The 22,244-nt window shown below is 41.6% G+C and overlaps 4 protein-coding genes across 8 annotated transcripts; all 4 read left to right on the forward strand.

Moving 5' to 3' along the window:
- Positions 1-254: 254 nt before the first annotated feature.
- On the forward strand, positions 255-7,987 carry sgo2 (shugoshin 2). 5 transcript variants are annotated; one of them, XM_014173591.3, is made up of 10 exons: positions 255-334; positions 2,113-2,246; positions 2,402-2,577; positions 2,851-2,928; positions 3,461-3,562; positions 3,797-3,870; positions 3,979-4,145; positions 4,264-6,606; positions 6,693-6,804; positions 6,966-7,987. In XM_014173591.3, the coding sequence occupies exons 2-10, from the start codon at positions 2,120-2,122 to the stop codon at positions 7,111-7,113; spliced, it is 3,327 nt and encodes a 1,108-aa protein (XP_014029066.1). In that variant the 5' UTR covers positions 255-334; positions 2,113-2,119; the 3' UTR covers positions 7,114-7,987. The 5 variants fall into 5 exon arrangements, with proteins under 5 accessions (XP_014029066.1, XP_014029065.1, XP_014029067.1 ...); XM_014173590.3 differs by lacking the exon at positions 255-334 and adding an exon at positions 795-1,097; XM_014173592.3 differs by lacking the exon at positions 255-334 and adding an exon at positions 1,139-1,782 and having other exon boundaries at positions 6,696-6,804.
- Positions 7,988-9,045: 1,058 nt separating this feature from the next.
- On the forward strand, positions 9,046-12,918 carry LOC106586379 (uncharacterized protein C2orf80 homolog). Its single transcript, XM_014173594.3, has 6 exons — positions 9,046-9,126; positions 9,349-9,439; positions 10,024-10,101; positions 10,443-10,530; positions 10,730-10,839; positions 12,445-12,918. The coding sequence occupies exons 1-6, from the start codon at positions 9,110-9,112 to the stop codon at positions 12,496-12,498; spliced, it is 438 nt and encodes a 145-aa protein (XP_014029069.2). The 5' UTR covers positions 9,046-9,109; the 3' UTR covers positions 12,499-12,918.
- Positions 12,919-13,897: 979 nt separating this feature from the next.
- Positions 13,898-16,422, forward strand: LOC106586380 (gamma-crystallin M2). The gene is made up of 3 exons (XM_014173596.3): positions 13,898-13,998; positions 15,307-15,549; positions 15,960-16,422. Exons 1-3 carry the CDS (start codon positions 13,921-13,923, stop codon positions 16,233-16,235), a joined length of 597 nt encoding a protein of 198 aa, XP_014029071.1. The 5' UTR covers positions 13,898-13,920; the 3' UTR covers positions 16,236-16,422.
- Positions 16,423-17,653: 1,231 nt separating this feature from the next.
- Positions 17,654-18,883, forward strand: crygm7 (crystallin, gamma M7). Its single transcript, XM_014173597.3, has 3 exons — positions 17,654-17,741; positions 17,963-18,205; positions 18,541-18,883. Exons 1-3 carry the CDS (start codon positions 17,730-17,732, stop codon positions 18,811-18,813), a joined length of 528 nt encoding a protein of 175 aa, XP_014029072.1. The 5' UTR covers positions 17,654-17,729; the 3' UTR covers positions 18,814-18,883.
- The last annotated feature ends 3,361 nt before the right edge of the window (positions 18,884-22,244 follow it).

Below are 22,244 nucleotides of genomic sequence, written 5' to 3' on the forward strand. Positions count from 1 at the left end.
TCAGTGGACATTCTGAACCTTGTTTGAGTCCAGTAGGTCATATGACCAATGAGCTATTGAAATTCAAAAATGTAAATAAATGTAAAATAGTGCGAGATGCAAATCGACAAAAAATAAATGTGTGCAATGTGTGTCTATGCCATCGGGTTAGCTAGAACCAGTTTTGAAAGTTTTAGGAGTAATGGTTAAATAGCTATTGAAATTGATTTGTCACTATGTTGACGGTCCCTAACTGCTGTTGGAAAACTACAGGCGAATATCCAACTTGAAACTGTCTTTACCTCGGTGTATTGGTCGTATTGGGCTCCACCGGTACATTCAGATCGACGTAGAGGTTGGTGTAAAAACTGCCTCTTCATCCAATTATTGTGACAGCCTCGTACTGAACATATGCTTGTCAGGTTGATCGATTTTAGGATTTTGTGCGGTTCTGTCAGTGTAAAACTATCAAGTTCTCAACGAAAGTACCACTCTTGCGTGCGCTAGCGTCACGCGAATGTTGAACACGCTTCAACCACTGACGTTCCAGAATAAGGCGAATAGCAAGTCTGTTTGGTTATCACGGAAACTACTGTAACTACTTCAGTGAATGTTGAACACATTTCTACCGGCAAATGAACACATTTCTAGTGGAAAACGTGTTAAATTATAGCCATTGTATAAAAGGGATACTCAACTTGGGGCTCCTTGCGTTCTCTGGAAAATGCATAGAGCCCCAAGTACGTCATTCATTATTTTCCGTAGAATTTACAGCCCTTGGACCAAGACTTGGTTGAGTATCCCTTACATAGGGTGTGTTCGTAAATTCACTCTGGCTATCTACTCCGATTTCAGACCACTCTTGTCTGAGTGTGCAAGAATAATTTAATAAATGATGAATTAACGAATGCGCAATACTCAGTTGAATATGACCGAAGTTGTTGGTAAACGTAGGCAAAAAAAAAACGTAATTCAAGTGTTGCAAGACGCACAGTTAGTCACCAACGCTCGATTCTTCTCTGCAAGTTTGTAGCAAACGACAGAGCAGCAGAAGAATTTAGATTGATTTGTCTGGCTAGTCTAAACCAATGACGTATATTAACACTGGATTGCAAACGGTATGTATTGGCCATTGCGAATCTTTGAAGCAGGAGTCCTCCATAAGAATTAATAGAATTCTACAGTATTTCAATCAAATGTTTCAAGGACAAAATGACATGTATTTTGTTGTTGTTGTAGTGGGGACAGTAACATTAGTACTCTCTAAAGAATAATACTTTAAGGAAAATGTTTTAATATTCTTTTTTCCTTTTTATTTTGATGTTTAGCTCACATAATATACTTTAAATGTGTGGATTAAAGTGTCTGTAATAGAATAATCGTGTAAAAACGAATGTAGACATGAATAATTGGATTTCTATAGCTTCCAAAACATTTATACTTGAGGAGATGGCTGCGCTGTGGCTTCAAAACAGCGCCCTCTTAGTCATCCAGGGTTTATAGACATGATTGGTTTGTTATCCAGGGTTTATAGACATGATTGGTCTAGACCCAGACAAGGCTAGAATTTAGAACGAGCGATCTCTGCTGTGATTAGCTCGTTGTAGTCCAAAGAGCACGCCTATTTTTTACTTCAAACAGCGGCGCCGGTTGGTTGCTAGAATGTTTATGTTTAAGCTGAGCCACCGGTAATCTAGCTAGCATGTAAATACAACTAGGTAACGTTTTCACCGGCTATATTAACGTTTCAATTACATAGCTATAGCAAATTCGTCCACTTTAAATAAGAAGACATAACGCCCGGTAAGTAACGTTAGCAAGTTAACGTAAACTAGCTATGCTAACTGTCTAACGTTAACTTCTTAATTTTGGATAGCAAGTTAGCTAGCTAACGTAAACTAGGTAAATTGTAGTTAACGATTATGATAACAGCTGAAATGTCAATAAGTATCATTGCTATAGCTAGCTAGATTACGTTAGTTCTGCCTGCAGGCTATAGCTATTTTTAGTAGCTAAACTGTGCAGTTGTGGATTTGCATATTCATTTTGATAGTTTGGAGGCGCATGCACATTCTTTACTGGTAGATTGATTGTCGACCAAAGGCTGATCAACTGTCCTTTTTATGCTTCCAGGATCAGGATGAACATGTCAGCTGAGGGAAGGACCCTCCTCTCAACTATGTTACCAGGGAAGAAACCTATGCCCTCGAAGGCTGCTAAACATAACTCACTAACAGTGGCATCGAAGATAAAGACCAAGATTCTCAGTAAGTAGCATACAGCTGCCATCACTAAATTGATGTAAGAGGTGGATTACCTTTTAATTTGTAATAGCCTATTGTTGGTTAATGACAGGTAACTTGGTAAGTCATACTGCATTATCATATGTTTATTTCTAATTTCTGTTTTATGTATTTTCTAGACACATCCTCGTTCTTCAAGGTCTCCCTGAAGACTAACAACAAGGCTCTGGCTCTGGCCTTGGTGGCTCAGAGGGAGAGAAGCAGACAGCTTGAAGTGGAAACTGTGCACCTACGGAAACAATTGGAGTCTCTGAATTTTGACCTGGCTATTCGCAGATTCAAGCACAACCAACTGGTGGGTTAGAGAGGGACTCTGAGTCCATCTCTTTGAATAAGACAGTGGGATCTAAATTTGGTTCCTTACCGGGTCACTTATTTAGTGGTGCTCTTCGTAACAATATTGATCTATTTTCTCACAGACTTCAGTGTTAGTTTGACATAAAAGCATGGTAGTTGTTGACGGGTAATAATGAGAAAAATGGTTTATTCAACTTCTATAGCGCAATTCATTACATAAAGAAATCTTGTGCTGTAAAGCAACAACTAAAAACAACATATCCTTTTACAGATTCTAATCTTGAAAGACCTTCAACGCAACACTTTGGATAACTTGGAAAGGGCTGTGGACCTCTTCTCTGATGAAAATGTAAGTCCTCTTCCAGTATGTCCTCTGATTCTATGGTATCCTATGTTACGGTTTACTATGCTAAACAGGGCTCTATGCATTGCAACCATTTTACTCGCATATGCACCTAAAAGTAGATGTGTGCAAACTGAAAAAGTCGAGTATGAGCACATGTGCAAGTTGTGATTTATAGCAAAATAAATTGCTACCGTAGCTATTTTCAAAACTATTTCTGCCATTTTGTTTCATAACTTGTAGCTAATCACACAGGACTCTACATAGTTATTTATCTCACCTTGTGCAACAGTGTCTGCTCATACAGTAATATCTACCTCAGTGGTCTGGGGAGCAGCAACAGTGCCTGGGACCCTGTGCGCACTGAGTGTAGTGCTGAAGGATTCATTTTTAGAAGTGCACAGGCATAAAGTTGGTTGAATTTACCCAAAAGTCTATTAAAGTGTGACTTTCTTCTTGTGTTTCTTTGCTATTTACATCGTTTTGTTCACATGCTAGCTTGTTTTTCAAAGTTTGTTTGAGCTTTCTCAACTGTTAGGGAAGGGAAGTTGGAGAATCTCATTTTGAATGGGAGTCCCACCATTACCACGGTAACGGCTCCCGCCCCTTAAAGGGGCAGCTGAAGGTTTTTGTCTCACAAGTGAGTCAAATATTTGAGGGTACATTGTACTTGATTGAGCATGGAATGCCCTAAAAACCTTTTATTCATTGACTTTTAGTTATTTCTTATGATAAAAAATAAATGTCTTATTATTCAAATACTTTCACCGTGCTCCTAATTTTTTGTTGTTGTACTTTTTACTTAGGAGCACGTGCTCCTTGTAAAAAAATGTCAGCGTAGAGCCCTGCTAAATTGTTTTTCTTTCTGACAAAGGATGACCCTGAAGTATCTGAAGACCATAATAAGCCACCCCCCGATAAAAAAGAGAAAAATGGTCAGATGGAGAGGTAATAATGAGACTCCTATTCTTGTTTGCTGTTACAGCAATACAGTTACTGTCTTATTGTCAATTATTTCTGTTCACACATTTCCCCCCATATTTATTTTCATTCTAGGGTAGCGGTTCCGATACCTCTTATCATAGCAGAGCAGTCCAGGGATTTGGTGTCCCCCTCAAAACAGACCAGCACGAGCCAAGAGGTTGTAGTAAATGACAGAAGAACCACGTCCACAAATCCTTTTGGGACCCAAAGTAGATCATCAGAGTCCACTGCCAGTAAAGGTAAGGGGGCTGGAGCATGGAGAATTCAGAACTACCCCACATTTTGGATGCATGACCTTTCAGCATTAGGTTGGTTATTGAAGGTTTTTAGTAACTCACATTTATTCTTAACTTACAGACAGCATTAATAAGATGGAGCAGCAGGTGGACAATACTTTGAAATCGACCAAAAAGAGAACATCCCGACAATCCAGTAGCCTAAAAGATGAGGTGGAAAAGTGGTCAAAGATTTATTCTGACACTGGACTTGACCCTATCCCAGCAGTCTTGCCTTCTGTTGTCTCCACAACGAATATTCTACAGCCCTCTGGTACTGATAAAGTTGTGCATCATCCAAACAGCTTAAAGATGGAGACCACATTGGCGCTTGCAATAAAGACCACTGTTGGGGAAGCAGAGAAGACCACCATCAATGACACAGAGATGGAGATAACTATTGGGGACAGCGCTGCTGAAATCGTTACAGTGGAGACCAAGCCCAAGAAAGCTGGTGGACCGAAGAAACTGAAGGTGCCAAAGACAAAAATCCCTTCTCTATTAGTGAAGGTTGGAAATAAGAACAGTGGGCCAACACGTGTTGTTGATAATCTAGAGGTGAAGAGCTCTGCCGTAAACGTGGAGCTGCCGACAGCGATACAAAAGGTGTTTTCCACAACATCACTACACACAGACAACCCTACAGCGGAGGGTGTGGATGTAGAACACAGAGAAGAGGACTTCATAGAGAACTCAGCCAGTGAGATAGAATCCCTTGTTGCCCGCAGAAAGACTTATGTCACCTCTCGCATCACCAAACACAAAAAACCTACCCGAGAATCCCATAAAACAACACAAGATTTTCCAAAACCGTCTGACCCAAGAAAAACTTTTGTAGTGCCTCTCCAATCCAAATCCCATCGAAGTGTCTCACCTGACCCGTTTGAAGATGACTTTTTTGATGACCCTGAAGCTCAGAAGTCTCTATCTAAACTAACCGGGGCAAACCCATTGGTCATAGATGACAAAGTCACTAAAACTAAAGGTCACAAGACTTTTATGATTTCTAATTTTGTGATTTCTAATGAGCCTACATCTAGAAAGGGCCAGAAGAAATCCAAAGAACGCAGGAAGACTAAAGCACAGCCTGTCATGGTGGACCATGAATTACACATTGAAGCAGAAAAGGATCGATTCCTTCTGCCTCAATCTCTCATTGAAGAGGAGTCTCATTCTCCTGAAGCGTGCACAGCCTATGTAGACATGGATGCCACCCTGCATGAATACAGGGAATCACACAGCTCTTCCAGTGCTTCCCGACCTCGGTCCACAACACGGAGCAGTAAGAGACCCACCAGAGTGAAAGGCAGAGGGACGTTTGTGGTCTCGGTGAACAGGGACAGCTCCTCGATGAACAGTACAATATTAGATGATGCTTGGGCCGAAAAGCTGGCGTGTACTCCTACTACACGGTATAACTCTGTTGCAGAAGAAGAGAAAGAAATTGTCAGGGAAGAATGCATAGAGGAGCATCTGACTGGACCTCTCCCAGATCACTGTCTAGCTGCTGGGCGCAAGGCTACAGACTCGGTGGTTGAAGAAACTCATGCCTCCTCTAAACGTCCATGGCTTGCTACCCAGGAATCTGCAAGGAATTCAGAGGGCCAAGAAAGCTTATGTGTTGAGGAAGAAATGCCCCCATGGGAGATCAGTGACCCCATTTCAGTTGCTGCAGAGCAAAAGCCCAAGAAAGCCAGGAGAGTGGAGACTGCAAAATCAAGGATGAAGACTGATTCACAGAAGGGTTACTGTCTTGCCCCTGTGAAGGAAAGGAAAAAAAAGACTAAAAGTAGCACCGCTAAAGGATTGGCGCCTGGGGGTGCAGGTTATATTTTGTCTAGTGAGACTCTGGATAGCCAGAGTAGTATAGGTGTACGCACTGCAGCACAAAATGCAGAAGTACAGCCTGTGGCGGATCCCAAAGTTTTTCAAGTCATCACACACTCTGCCACCGCTGAGGAGAGCTGTGAAACTCATGAACGTTTGTCTTCACTTGAGGTCCTGAGTCCAGACTTCAACGTCAGCAGCTTCAAGCCCCGGTCCAACCATGGCCCTAAACCGAGATGTAGAGCCACTTTTGTCATACCCAATAGTTTTACCGATTCCACCAGAAACAGGAGGAACCACATTGTTCCTGACTCCTTGTCCCAGGATGATGGTGACACAAACACCAGGACATCTAATGTATCATTATCAACTGTTGAGACCAACACAGAAATTCCTGACAGTGGTGAGGGAGTACGTCAGAGCCTGAGGGAGCTGCTCATGGACGAGAGGCCTCCATGGGAGTCCTCCGTGGATGTCAGCTGTTCAAATGAGACTGGATTTGACACTCCAGCCTCAAGCCCTAAAAGGGTTGCTTCTTCTGCTCACAAGGTTGCTGTATATAAAGAGCCGGCTGAGGTTATGGCTGAAAGATCTCCAGGTACGAAGGATTTTATTGTAGACTGTATTTTTATTTGTGTGAGATGTAGGTATTCTAATGGTTGTTTTATGTTTTGCCAACGTTAGCAGAAAGAGCCCTGAAGCCACTAACCAACACCAACTGGATGGATAATGAAGACACAGGACGGGCCAGGCGACGGGGAGCTGCTGTTAGCTACAAGTTGCCAGCCATCAACTGGTGAGGACTGCTCTGGAAATGAAACTAAAGCTTGCCTTTAGTAGTATGATATCAGTAGCTTGCACAGTGATCAGGTTGGTTTTTACTAGTGGTCAGGTTGGTTCTACCAGGCTATGATACCAGCCCTTGATTATTCAACTGTTGTTTCTTTCTTTTAACAGCAAAATGAGACGTGGAGATAAGTTCTCAGACACCAAGTACCTGAGTTCTCCCATTTTTAAAGCGAAGAAGAAGAAAAGACGACAACAGAAGAACACACATGAACCTGACAGTTTGGAGAACATTGACTTTATTGACTTTATTCTGTGACATCTAATTAATTGACTTTATTCTGTGACATCTAATTTCATTCTTATACGTATTTCCAATGCTTTTATTGCTTTTCCCTTTGTTTTAATATAAGTTTACAAATAAAATGTCAATACATTTTAAGTTGAAAATCTTTTTGTTAATTTAGCACCCACTTTATTAGTCATGAAGGAATAAATAATTGAATAAGCCTGTAAGAAATACCACATTTTTTGTTTTGTGACTGTAACAGATATGTGATAAAGCCATACATTATCTGGATGGTGCACTCAGCCACCTAAGGATGAGTTGAACACCCTTATGCAATAGCTAGTTGCCTCTAATAGTATATTTTAAAGTTGTTGCAATATGATTAGACGGAGCATGTTGCAAAACAACTTTAATTATACCCTTTGGGGCAACTAGCTATTCCGTAAGGGTGTTCAACTCATCCTTAGGTGGCTGACTGCACCATCTAGCTAATCTATGGCTGGATCACATCATGGTTAAGTGCCGACCAACGCACCTCCTTATGTTTCTAAAATAATCTGGACCTGTATTGTTTGAGTGATTGACTGGAGGCCCTGTGTGAATTATTCAGAGTAGGCTGTTCACTTAGGAGGCTGTGGTTGTCTTTCTGCTCCCCTCGGTCTCTACTGTACACAGCCTTTACACAGGCAGGTGTCCCCTGAAACGGCTACTGTTTGCAGTGTGTCTTTTGGTTGGTTTATTTACATGAAACACATTTGTGATTTTGTGCTACGCTGACATTTGGAGTAGTACTGCAGTTTTTGGGTGTAACCATTGCTGATAATTCTGCATTGTGTGGTAAGTACAGATTGCTTAACACCATGAATGTGTTTCTCTGTATTAAAAATATGACCAACCAATGTTATATGGATTGCCAATTTGATCATGTAACTCAGATTTGAATAAGCACCCATTCTACCAGGCACATGCTACATAAAATGTTATGTAAATCAACAGTGACATATTTAGGTCAACATCTCATTTTGGAGACTAGTTGTGGGAATAGGTTGTGAGGCCAAATCTTTGTTAGACAAAGTCTAGGCCTACTTCTAATCACCTTGCTTTTGCCTTCCTTTAACACTTCAGGCTGCACAATAATCTTCAGTGATTAAGGGTTTAGTGAAAACATATTTGTGTTCAGCTGGATGTGAGTTTAATGGCTCGTATCACATTTCCTGGACCCTGTGTAGGGCCAGAGAGGTGCCAGGTTCAAGACTACCCTGCAGTCTGCACTCTCTTACTGTAGTATATGAACCTCAGCACTGGATACGCAAAGAGACATGCAGTATCATAGTATAGTATATACCTGTTGATTTCTTTCCATCTCCATCCTTTATCTACAATGTAAATTCCCTTCCCTCTATTTCTTACCCTGGTACAAGATCTGTTTGTGCTGCCATGCCAACTCCTAGGGTCATTGTCAAGTACTTTGATGTTACATTTGCAAACCTAGTTTTGTGTAGGCTACAGGACCACCAAGGAGTTATCCCTCTGCATGAGTAGCGCTATCTCAGAGAAATGGAGACAAGGCGACTGAGAAGAGACATTGAAGCCCTTCTGTGAGTTGCTTTCTGTGGATGATAAAATGATAGATTTAGAGGAATGATGTGTGGAAAGAGGACATTTAGATGAAATGCCATTTCTTCTATTTCTTCAGGCGCTTGACAGAGTTTTGTGTTTTGAACAGGGGAGATTACATTGGTCAGAAACTGAGAGAGAATGGCTTTGACCCCAAGGGGAAAGGATCCACTAGCATGCTGGATGACCTGGTAGGAATCTCAACACAAATTGTTCTGGAGTGCACCATCCTCCATCAGGGGTTAATGTGGGATGTTATATACAGTTAAACGGTTGACTGTTTTTATGATTATTTCAACATTTATACAAACCCTGTACTTAACGTGTCTGTGCTTCCATCCAGGCACATTATGACTTGGCCATAAGTGTTGCCCTTTGGTGGCTAGAGAAAGAGGAGCGACATGATGTGATGGACAGAGACATCGTGTAAGTACATCGATGAAACATTGACTTCCAAACACAATACCACTTGATTGTGTCATGTCCCGAGTAACCTTATCTGAGACATGAAGACTTCTGCCAAATTCCTTGTCTAATGCGTTGGCTTTAGCTCTCAGCCAGGTTACTGTAAATCCCTTTATGACAACTGATGATATAAAAAAATATTTTTATAAATCAGATTGGATTGATTGACTTTGTTCCCTGTAGTGGAGTGGGCAGCCCAGGTTATAATGACCAGTACCCCAACCACCTGGAGAGAGAAGCCATGATCCTTTCCTCCTTCGCTGGGATGATCCTGGTGAGTAGTCTGGGTACTTAGGCATACAGTATGCCAGGGGTTGTGGGTCTAGCACGGCTCAGTCTGTAGTCTTACTGACCCTTAGTAACCCTTGTAATCTAGAAGCGTTTGGCAGAGTTGGGAGTCTACTGCCACGGCTCAGTCCAAAGTGTCAGTGATCCTTAAGCTAACCTCCCTTGTTACTATACAATGAATCACCAGTCATGCTCCTCTGTTGCTAAACTTTGACTTAAGATACGTTGTAAAGGTTTTGTATAATTTCCACCAGTAGTTTTGAAAGTAGTGCTCACGAGCCAAAACGGGTCTCTGAAAATTGTGCACAATTGTGTACTACGTCATCTATTTCGTATGATCCAGTATGTTACGCTTGCAATTCGTACAATATGTTACAAATTTGTTGAGTTTAAGTTCCCGTTTAATCTCCAAATCAGCTGCAACAGTATATTTCAAACTGGGCAGCAATGCCTAGTTCATGATCTTACCCTGTGTTGACCATGTGGTCCTTTTATGATTATTGTGATTTGTGTTACTAACTATATTTCCCCTCTACTCTAACCTCCGTTCTGTTGTCGTCTCTGCTCCAGAATAGCTTGCCTGTAAAAGACATTCTTGCCCTCTACACCACCAAACCGTCTGCCGCTTATCCCCACCAGCACTCCAAGGTAGACTGAGTTTAGAATACTGCACATTTCTCTATCCCCAGTGTTAGTATAGCCTAATCCTACAGCCTAGACTTGTCTGTATGGGAAGGCAGTATTATAGGATATCATATATAATATACACTGAGTGTACAAAACATTAAAAACACCTCAGTGTATAGTAAGTAAGTAGACCATCAGCCTCAGTGTAGTGTTATCTGGTCTATAATGATCATTTGCTGTGGTATAATGCAGTGCTGCTCTGTATACATATTCTGTAGGCCAATATGTACCACTGCATTATAAGACATGAATTAGGTCTTAAAACAAAAATCGAAAAATGTATCTGATGACTGTCTCTACAGAGCGCCATTGTTCATCCCTTCACCTTGTCCTATCACCCGTTTGCCATGCTGGGCTCATTCAAGGCCGTGGACCACTCCAGAAAGCACAGTATGTCAGTGTGTGTGTATGAGAGATGTGTGTGTTCATCCTACACTACCATTCGTTAAACGCATCAACTATGCCAGTCTCCCTCTACCATCACGTGACTTGCCTTTCCTCACTTGTGTTTACGGTAGTCTATAGAACAAGTTATGTAAGAACCCTGACCAGTATTGGCTTGACCTTCCCTCTGATTATTTTCCTTCAGCCCAGAATTTGAAGCGGTGGCTGTCTGTGCAGGGTAAACGACGTGCTGCCCCTGATGGACGGAGGGCCTTGGTGCAGTCCTCCTCATCCACATCTAACTCCTTCCTCTCTGTGAGTGGCAATCATAGACATACACTCCCCTATGTATTTGGACAGTGAAGCTACATTTTTTTATTTGGTTCTTCATACATATCTGTTTTACTGTTTAGAAATGATTTTACTTTGTATCTAGTCCCCACATTTGAAGGTGTCATAAGTATTTGGACAAATTAACTTATAGTGTATTTATTACATTCAGTCCCCCCAACATTTTGGGTCCCATATTCTGAGCAGGGTCGTTCCACGAAGAGTACCTTTTGTCTCCCTTTGATATTTTAAGTAGAAATTGTGCACCAATATTGAATTTTAAAAGCCTGTTATATTAAATGGACTGCCCTTTAATATAGACTACATGGAAAATCCAATAAATCATGCTAACCTCTCACCATTACCAATAACAGGGAAGTTTCTTCTTGGGGTATGATATTTATGCATCTGTAAATTTCTCACTCTTAATTATTCATGATTCATTCATGATTATTCGTAATCATGGTAGCATCCACGTTAATGTAGAAGTGTTCAGAAACATATTCTATTGTTATTTATGAACTGAGTGGTTTAAGCCCTAAATGCTCATTGGCTGACAGCCGTGGTATATTTAAGCAATAAGGCACGAGGGGGTGTGGTATATGGCTAATGCACCACGGCTAAGGGCTGTACTTAAGCATGACGCATCGCAGAGTGCCTGGACACAACCCTTAGTCGTGGTATATTGTCCATATTCCAAAAACCCCCGAGGTGCCTTATTGCTATTATAAACTGGTTACTAACGTAACTAGAGCAGTAAAAATACATGTTTTGTCATACCCATGGTATATGGTCTGATATACCACATCTGTCAGCCAATCAGCATTCAGGGCTCTAACCACCCAGTTTATAATAGACCGAATACCACGGGTATGACAAAACCTTTATTTTTACTCCTCTAATTACGTTGGTAACCAGTTTATAATAGCAATAAGGCACCTCGGGGGTTTGTTGCGTCGTGCTTAAGAACAGCCCTTAGCCGTGGTATATTGGCCATATACCACACCCCCTCGTGCCTTATTGCTTAATTATAATAAAAGTGACTCCAAAATGACACAATACATAATTTACCATTCATTTCTATTGAGCACAACAAAATCCGAAACACAACCAAAACAAACTGCGAATGCATCCAACAAGTTTGTACTGTCGTCACAAGCTTGATGTAGTCATTGCATGCTAGGAATATGGGACCAAACACTAAACTTTTGACTAAATGTAATACACTATAAGTGAATTTGTCCAAATACTTATGACACCTTCAAATGTGAGGACTAGATACATAAAGTGCTTTCATTTCTAAACGGTAAAACAGTATGAAACTACTGTCGCCTCATATGAAACATTTGATCTCAAATCCAAAATGCTGGAGTATAGAGCCAAATTAAAAGTTTTAGCTACACTTTCCAAATAAATATGTAGGGGAGTGTAGACTTTACATTTAAAGCAGTTGTGAATTGATCATTATTTCAACAAACATCCCAACCTTGTTATAAAGTTGAAAAATACTGCTGGAATGGACTCTACTGCTTTCTTGTGTTTTTAACGAGAACTCCTCGTTACTGTCCATGTTTTCTGTCCCCTACACAGGACAGTGGTGAGTCCTTGAAGGAACAAACAGAGCATTATGAAGTATCACAATAATCTCTACAGGATTAAGGAAAGTCCTCTCCTCTTCTGTGTTACTACACCATTATTATATTGTTATTACATGGTTATTACAGGGTTATTCCTGTGTTATTATACTGGGTGAAATGTGTGATGTCCCTGTTATGAGCCTGCTACTACTGGACCTTCACATTCAAGGAACCCTGGCCAATAGTAAGTATCAATCCTCCAGTGTGTTATCATATCACTAGGGGTTTCGTCTATATTTGGTTGTAGCTCAGACCATGTCCATCTATAAGCAATACAAATGTTTGGCTGCATCATAGACATTACTGTACACACTTTACTGTACAATAAACCATTCACTGTCTGTAACAAAGTTGCCTAGTTAAATAAAGGTTAAATAAAAAATTTAAAAAGACATATGTATATCAGTTATGTGACAATCAGGCATGTAGTTTTTAAGTGCTAATTATGGGGGGAATTCCGACCCGAGTTAAGCGCTCCTAAATGGAACGTAATTCCTTTTTTATGCATTTTTTTTTCTCTATTCATATTCTGTCCTTGAGAATAGCATGCCAATTACCCGCTATTCGTTTGGGGTGGAGATCAAAGAAAGGACGTTGTGTCAACAGATACACTGTATTCTGACTTAATTCCCTCATAATTCCAATTCCTTTACACGTGAGCAACCTGTCGGTTCTAAGTGGAACAACATCTACTTTTTCCGATAGAAATAACATAATTATCCATGCACGGTAATTTACACTTTGATAAGAGCTATTGATAAAAGCTATGTAAATTAGTAAGCCGTTTGGATAAGAAGATTGTAAATAACAATTGTTTTAGATCTACTATATTTTACTTTGTGATCGCTGGAGACAAATGTGAAACCAGTCACATGGCCTTATAATTTGCAGGGATGACATTTGGAGACCCAATGAAAGGACAGTATAGCGCCAAACCTACCGTGTTGACTTATGATTTGTAGAATGTTTTAATTACAGGTTAGGATTGAGCCGGTGTGTGGAAATGAAGTTAGGGTTGAGCCGGAGGGTTAGGTTGAGAACCCCTCTCCCCAAATAGGGCTCCCCCACTTTAACCCCTGACTACATGAACCCATATCTCACCCTCTCTGTCACCAGATCGTTAGACAGACACTTGGTTGCTTTGCCTTTGTGATGGCTTCGAACATTCTGTGTGGTAAACATTAATCCTGTTTTGGCGGATCAGTGGATAAATGTGTACAGTCTGATTGAACATAGGAAAAAAAAGTGAGGGTCAGATCTGGTCAGTAATGTGCCCGCTAGGACTTTTAGCACTGATGAATCAGGACTTTTAACTCTACTGTATGCCCAGGATCAAGACTTTTGGCAGCGCAGCCAGGCCACCAAATCCCTGGTCATTAAAATAACAAATAAAGTGGGATCAGCCTATCCGTCGATTGAGGTTGATATAATGGTCCCTGGGCCTGGTGAGCCAGACCATCACTCCTGTAGAGGACGGGCTCCAGGGAGATTTACCAGGATGAGTAAGGTAAGACCTTGGGAGGAGGGGACACTTTCACTATCTGTCTCTATATTGCATTGTAAGATAGTGGGCCGAACCAGTGTAGACTTCCTCCCAGCCCTCTGCTAACCCATTGCAACTTAACCCACAGCCTAAACATGCATCATAGCAGAACTACATTAGGGCAAAGTAAGGCGTCATGCCCATAGGGGGCACAGGGGCACGTGCACCCTCAGATTTGTCCTGCTAAAAACAATTAGGCCTGCACTCCATTTGTTTGTTAGTTTTTTCTCTGTAATAGGCTACTACTAGCCACATAGCAATTGTAAGAAGTTGGCTTTAGCTTGCCCAGATAGGTTCCCAAACTCCCAACCTCATAACTAGCTACCCCTGAAATCATTTCAGGCTATCAATCAAGTTAGAGTAGCTAGGTTTTTTAACTATCTTAGCTGGTATGCCTGCTGGCAAGATTGGTATACTTTAGAAAAGCAACCAATAACTAAATGTACTGAATAATACTCACATTACTTTCAATCTTTTACCCAGATTTGAGCAGAGAAGAATATTTAGTATATATATATATATATTTTTTTTTTTACATATAATGAATCATTAAATCAAAATTCTCAGGATTTACGGCATGGCGCCCCTGGGACTAACTGTCTCTGAACAGGACAGTAAGGCCACACATTTATTGTCATTACCTAGACTTTGATTACATGAGGAAACATTGGCATTGTGTTGAAATTGGTGATGTTGATTAGACAGAGGAAATGACACAAATCATATGCATGCATTTAACAACATATGACAGTTGAGTCCTTTGTGGGGTTCAGGACCATGAAGTATATAATCCCTGGATTGCTGATTCTATATATTGGCCAATGAGAGGGTTTGAAGCTACCTGTTGGCCATATTGGCACTCCCCAGGAGAGCAGTCCTCCATAGGAATTAATGGAATTCCACAGTATTTCAATTAAATGTTTCAAGGACAAAATGACATGTATTTAAGTATTTTTTGTTGTAGTGTGGACAGTAACATTAGTAATCTAAAAAAATTATACTTGTATTTTTATGTTTAGCTCACATAATATAATTTCAAACTATGCATTAAGGTGCCTGTAATGGAATAAATGTGGCAAAAACAAATGTAGACAATAAATGCATTCTATAGATTCCATAGATTTTTACAATGGTGGGGGAGTGCCAAAATGGAGGCACTGTGGCTTCAACACAGCACCCCCTATCAGTGATCTAGTGAATATAAAACAATTGGCTCAGGTGTATACTACAGTCTTAAGTTGTGTGCTCTCCTGCCTCCCATTTCAACTACAGATAACTTTCTACGAGGACAGCAACTTCCAGGGGCGCTCTTATGAGTGCGATGCAGACTGCGCTGACATGCACCCCCATTTCAGCCGCTGTAACTCCATCAAGGTAGATAGCGGCTGCTGGGTGCTGTATGAGCGTCCCAACTACACAGGCTATCAGTACGTGCTGACCAGAGGGGAGTACCCAGAGTACCAGCACTGGATGGGATACAATGACAGCATCCGCTCCTGCCGTACCTTCTCCTATGTGAGCAACCTAAGTGTCTTTGAGGTGTTGCCATGTTACCTGGATACCCTGCCAGGCTGCTACTCCATTCAGTAATATTTCAGACATCAATCAAACGATGACAAAGTTTTGAATGTAGAATATTTTACCTAGGGAGTGAATGGGTTTACCTTCTGTGGTTATGATGTGTGGTTATGAATGTTCAAATCCGTTCTGAGGGCAGGTTGATAATGCAACACATTTGGGTTTCTTCTTTACAAAAAAAAACAGCAAATTCCTAGGTTCTGTGATGAGAACCTGATTGAGTGGGTGAATCTCCTTGGTAGGACATGACGGTTATTATATTGAATGACATGGAGCAACACAATATCACAATACAGCAAGAACCTAGAATGTCCTGAACACCCTGATTCCTATCTCCCTTCCTGCAGACTAGCGGAGGCCCATACCGCATGCGCATCTATGAACGCCCCAACTTCCAGGGCCAGACGATGGAGTTCGCCGAGGACTGTGAGTCTGTCCAGGAACGCTTCCGCAGCCGTGACGTCTACTCCTGTAACGTTCTGGAGGGCTACTGGACCCTCTACGAACACCCCAACTACCGCGGCCGCCAGTACTTCATGAGGCCTGGAGAGTACAGGAAGTTTAGTGACTGGGGCGCCACATGCGCCACCACTGGCTCCTTCCGTAGGATCACCGAGTTTTAGATAAGAACACCTCTGCCTCCCTAAACGCAGCTCGTCTCTAGTTGGCACTGGCTTGTCAATAGAAGAGTATGCCCATTCTAACACACAGGACTGTGTCAAAATATTTTATGAATTTGAAATAGATTTTTGGTCATTATTAAGTTACAAAGGTAACTCTGAATGAGTCTGAATAAATTAATCTATTGTGAATGTTTCTTGTGATGTTTTTATGAATAGGCTAGCTAAACAGTTTGGGTGAAGTTGAAACCAATTCACTGCCACACATACTGTAAATGCAGTTTGGTGATAGGCCAGTAGTAAGGGAACCAGTTTGATATGGACCCAGTTCATATGCAAATCGTGTACTTACAGTGTTTGGGGAGTGCCAAGATGGAGGCACTGTGGCTTCAACACAGCACCCCTATTAGTGATCTAGTGTATATTTAAATAATTGGTTCAGGACTATACTACAGCCTTAAGTTGTGTGCTCTCTCTCAGATCAAAGTAAGAGGAAAACAATTGATTTGCTAATGGCATATACAAAATATGCAAATCTGACATATACAATAGATTACAGCCCATTCTAATATCAAGTCTGCATACTCCTCTGAAGACAGTGACACAGCACTCTTCCGCACAGCTTTAGAGAGAAGGGTGGATGGACGGATGGCGGACGGGGTCTGGGTGCTATTGGCTGCCTCTCTCCTATAGATGTGTTCACCCAGGGTTCTATGCCATAGATAGTGCCACACAGGGCAACACAGGATTACACTGTTAAAAACATACCACGTTGGCAATGCTCCCAATCGGAAAAACGGGCCACACACAAAAGCATGGAATTTCATGTTTGAGTTTTTATTGTTTTGAAAGGATCCTACTATGTATCTGTAACACATCATAGAAACACGTATTTGGTATCTTCCTGTAAAGAGAACTGTATACTCATCATATACATGAAATGGCTATCAGATGTATCAAACAGCGTACCACCCAACTAAACATGCACAATCACAGATCAAATTGTTTTATAAGATCGTTATGAAGTACTTTGACTATACCAACAAAGTATAGCTATAATATATATCAACACTTAGTCCATCAACCTCAAGTGATTGAAATGCATACATTTGTGATGATTTGAGTGCACAATATCAAATTAAATATGACGGCAAATTACTTCAATTTATTAAATTGCTTGCCAACATGGGTCTGGTTTAGCAATTGTGGTACTTTCTCTGACTAGCATCAGATCATTGATCTTTCCAGTGCCTGCCTGTCAATGATGTGTGTGGCTTTTTCTGGACACTAGGATGTGAACACAGCCATCACCATGGTTGGACAAGAGTAGCAAAACTCCTGTATGTTGTGTTTGTGCTGACATGCTGGCATGACTGATTTGAATAACAACACATGCAGTGTTACCTTTCCCCCTAGGGGAATGTATATAAAGATAAGCCACCTCATTGGCCACCAGCACAGCAAGCAGAACGAGCAGTTCACCAACCAGACGCAAATATGATGGGAAAGGTTTGTATTTTAGGCCATTTACATTTACAGAATCTAAATATACAAGCACACATAGAAACACATTGTATATTTAATCATACAACCACATATATGTTGTTATTTAGACTAATTTCATCATACAGTATATCTGTAGGCTGCCTATATTACATCTTTACTTTGTTGTTTTTCCATAGATTTTCTTATTAATGCTACTTCAAATATGATCCCTGTTCTTCCATCAGATTATCTTCTACGAGGACAAGAACTTCGGTGGCCGTCACCATGAGTGCATGAGTGACTGCGCTGATCTTCACTCCATGTTCAGCCGCTGCCAATCCATCAGGGTGGTGAGCGGTATGTTCATGATCTACGAGCGCCCCAACTTCATGGGACACCAGCACTTCCTGAGGAAGGGAGATTACTCCGACTACATGCGCATGATGGGAATGAGCGAGTGTGTAAAGTCCTGCCGCATGATCCCAATGGTAAGGGAACTGTCCCATACCATTATTTCTCAAACACATATGATCTACTTACTGTATCACTGTGTATTTGAGAGTACTTACACATAATCTTGGTTTTGATCATAGTATATCACCAAGCCAACTATGGGGGGTGTATCATGTTATCCTTAGTAGTTAATCATTAAACAATTACCTAATCAATCTTCAGTTCCTTAAATCAGTTAGATTGCTAGCCTTTCTGTGAGCATCTAAATAGTTGTTTTTGTATTGACGTGTTAATTAACAATAAAGAAAAGTTTATGTAGAACACAGATGATCATGGAATATAACCCTGTTTTCTTTTCTGTCCCCTCCAGCACCGTGGTAACTTCAGGATGAGGCTGTACGACCGCTCTGACATGGGAGGCCAGACGATGGAGCTGGATGATGACTGCCCCAACTGTATGGACCGTTTCCGTATGTCCGACTTCAACTCCTGCAACGTGATGGACGGCCACTGGCTGATATACGACCAGGCCAACTATAGAGGACGCCACTACTACCTGAGGCCCGGCCAGTACCGTAGATACAACGACTGGGGAGGCATGAGCTCCAAGATTGGCTCAATCAGGCGCATTATGGACCTCTAAAGAAGGAAGGGTCCTTGTAAAATGTCTACTTTATGCCTTGTTTCACACACTGAATAAAATGGTGTCAGTGCTCAAGTGTTTTCAGTTTTGTTCTTGCTCTCTGAGCATTGCAGGCCTGCTCTCCAGTGTGGATGTTATCAGCAGGGGTGGCACCACGATACCCGACATCCTCGCTCTGCTTAGAGGGATCAATAAAGCTATTGCAGTATTGGCATTGATCAGACAGGAGTCAAAGCGTGATCTCTATTATACTGTACTGGATCATTCATGCTCTACACTCATTACTGTTTAGTGTTAACCAAACAAACAAGTTTCAAAGCTCAAAGCGGTCTAAAGGCCAGTGATTTATGAGAAAAAGGCCATTCAACTGAAAAGTTTATTCTCCTTAATGGAATTAATATACTATACTCGATATTGTGCATTTATGGCTGCTGCGCAGAGTTACACATCCACAGACAAATGCATTCATAAAGCCCTTTCTAAAGTAAAAGGTACTATGTGGCTGTCTCTACTGGGCCTCATAGACGTCAGGACCTCCCTGCTTCCACTGGAGGCCAAGGCTACAGATATGTGAAGCCTACAGAGCTAAATAGTTGAAGGGCCAGAACTATGTTGTCTATGCATAAACTATGATAGTTAGTCAATTTTGTATGCCCATATGTCTGATTACATACTACCTAGTAGCGAGTTGTGTTGTCATGCTATTGGAGAACATGTTATGTTGGAGAATAGTACATATAAGAACAATTTCTTACAAATAACTGAATCAAACAAAGAAATCAGAGGTATGTATAGATAGTAAAGATAGGGTGAAGGATTTGATTGGAAGCATACTATCCTATATAAATGAAACAATAATTCAAATACTTTTCAAATAACATACAAATGTCACTTACATCAAGTTTATATTTTGACACATGCATTTGTAAACATACATCACTTGTATTTAAATTTCACCATCAATCTTTAGTCTTCATATTTAACAAAATCAAATCAAATCAAATGTATTTATATAGCCCTTCTTACATCAGCTGATATCTCAAAGTGCTGTACAGAAACCCAGCCTAAAACCCCAAACAGCAAGCAATGCAGGTGTAGAAGCAATGTATAAATATGAAATTTAAGAAAATACAACATTAAATCATATATTTTAAGTGCCAAGCTACATAGACAGACAATTTGGGATTTTTGTAACTGCATTTAAAATAGGATCTCCCACTGTAGTCCTATTTCTATACTGAGGGCGGCAAAATAATACCAAGTACAGATAATAATATACATACAAATACATTTTTTTTATTACCTATACTGAAAAAACCTATACTGTCATATACTGTATACTGGAAAAAAATCTATACTGTCATATACTATATACTGAAAAAAATCTATACTGTCATATACTATATAGTGAAAAAAAATCTATACTGTCAAATAGTATATCCTGAAAAAACCTATACTGTCATATACTATATCCTGAAAAGATCTATACTGTCATGTACTATATACTGAAAAAAAACATGTGTGATAGATTCCACCCATCCCAAATGGTTCAGTTAAACCCATTCATGAAAGTATAGTTATGGAGACATTGGAAAGCACATCACATTTCAATTGGAAGAAAAGCAGAAACATAAAAAAAGGTGAAAAAGACAAAACAAATCTTTCCTTGTGTGAATCCCACTTATTGTATTATTGTCTTGTTATATCATGGTAAGATGTATGGGATATTCACTATAGGATTAACATTTTACATTTACATTTTAGTCATTTAGCAGACGCTCTTATCCAGAGCGACTTACAAATTGGTGCATTCACCTTATAATATCCAGTGGAACAACCACTTTACAATAGTGCATCTAAATCTTTTAAGGGGGGGGGTTAGAAGGATTACTTTATCCTATCCCAGGTATTCCTTGAAGAGGTGGGGTTTCAGGTGTCTCCGGAAGGTGGTGATTGACTCCGCTGTCCTGGCGTCGTGAGGGAGCTTGTTCCACCATTGGGGTGCCAGAGCAGCGAACAGTTTTGACTGGGCTGAGCGGGAACTGTGCTTCCTCAGAGGTAGGGAGGCGAGCAGGCCAGAGGTGGATGAACGGAGTGCCCTCGTTTGGGTGTAGGGCCTGATCAGAACCTGAAGGTACGGAGGTGCCGTTCCCCTCACAGCTCCGTAGGCAAGCACCATGGTCTTGTAGCGGATGCGAGCTTCGACTGGAAGCCAGTGGAGAGAGCGGAGGAGCGGGGTGACGTGAGAGAACTTGGGAAGGTTGAACACCAGACGGGCTGCGGCGTTCTGGATGAGTTGTAGGGGTTTAATGGCACAGGCAGGGAGCCCAGCCAACAGCGAGTTGCAATAATCCAGACGGGAGATGACAAGTGCCTGGATTAGGACCTGCGCCGCTTCCTGTGTGAGGCAGGGTCGTACTCTGCGAATGTTGTAGAGCATGAACCTACAGGATCGGGTCACCGCCTTGATGTTGGTGGAGAACGACAGGGTGTTGTCCAGGGTCACGCCAAGGCTCTTAGCACTCTGGGAGGAGGACACAATGGAGTTGTCAACCGTGATGGCGAGATCATGGAACGGGCAGTCCTTCCCCGGGAGGAAGAGCAGCTCCGTCTTGCCGAGGTTCAGCTTGAGGTGGTGATCCGTCATCCACACTGATATGTCTGCCAGACATGCAGAGATGCGATTCGCCACCTGGTTGTCAGAAGGGGGAAAGGAGAAGATTAATTGTGTGTCATCTGCATAGCAATGATATGAGAGACCATGTGAGGATATGACAGAGCCAAGTGACTTGGTGTATAGCGAGAATAGGAGTGGGCCAAGAACAGAGCCCTGGGGGACACCAGTGGTGAGAGCACGTGGTGCGGAGACAGATTCTCGCCACGCCACCTGGTAGGAGCGACCTGTCAGGTAGGACGCAATCCAAGCGTGCGCGGTGCCGGAGATGCCCAGCTCGGAGAGGGTGGAGAGGAGGATCTGATGGTTCACGGTATCAAAGGCAGCAGATAGGTCTAGAAGGATGAGAGCAGAGGAGAGAGAGTTAGCTTTAGCAGTGCGGAGAGCCTCCGTGACACAGAGAAGAGCAGTCTCAGTTGAATGCCCAGTCTTGAAACCTGACTGATTAGGATCAAGAAGGTCATTCTGAGAGAGATAGCAAGAGAGCTGGCCAAGGACGGCGCGTTCAAGAGTTTTGGAGAGAAAGGAAAGAAGGGATACTGGTCTGTAGTTGTTGACATCGGAGGGATCGAGTGTAGGTTTTTTCAGAAGGGGTGCAACTCTCGCTCTCTTGAAGACGGAAGGGACGTAGCCAGCGGTCAAGGATGAGTTGATGAGCGAGGTGAGGTAGGGGAGAAGGTCTCCGGAAATGGTCTGGAGAAGATAGGAGGGGATAGGGTCAAGTGGGCAGGTTGTTGGGCGGCCGGCCGTCACAAGA

This window comes from Salmo salar, chromosome 25 (assembly GCF_965601325.2).
Source record: "Salmo salar chromosome 25, fSalSal1, whole genome shotgun sequence".
NCBI classification, from domain to species: Eukaryota; Metazoa; Chordata; class Actinopteri; order Salmoniformes; family Salmonidae; genus Salmo; species Salmo salar.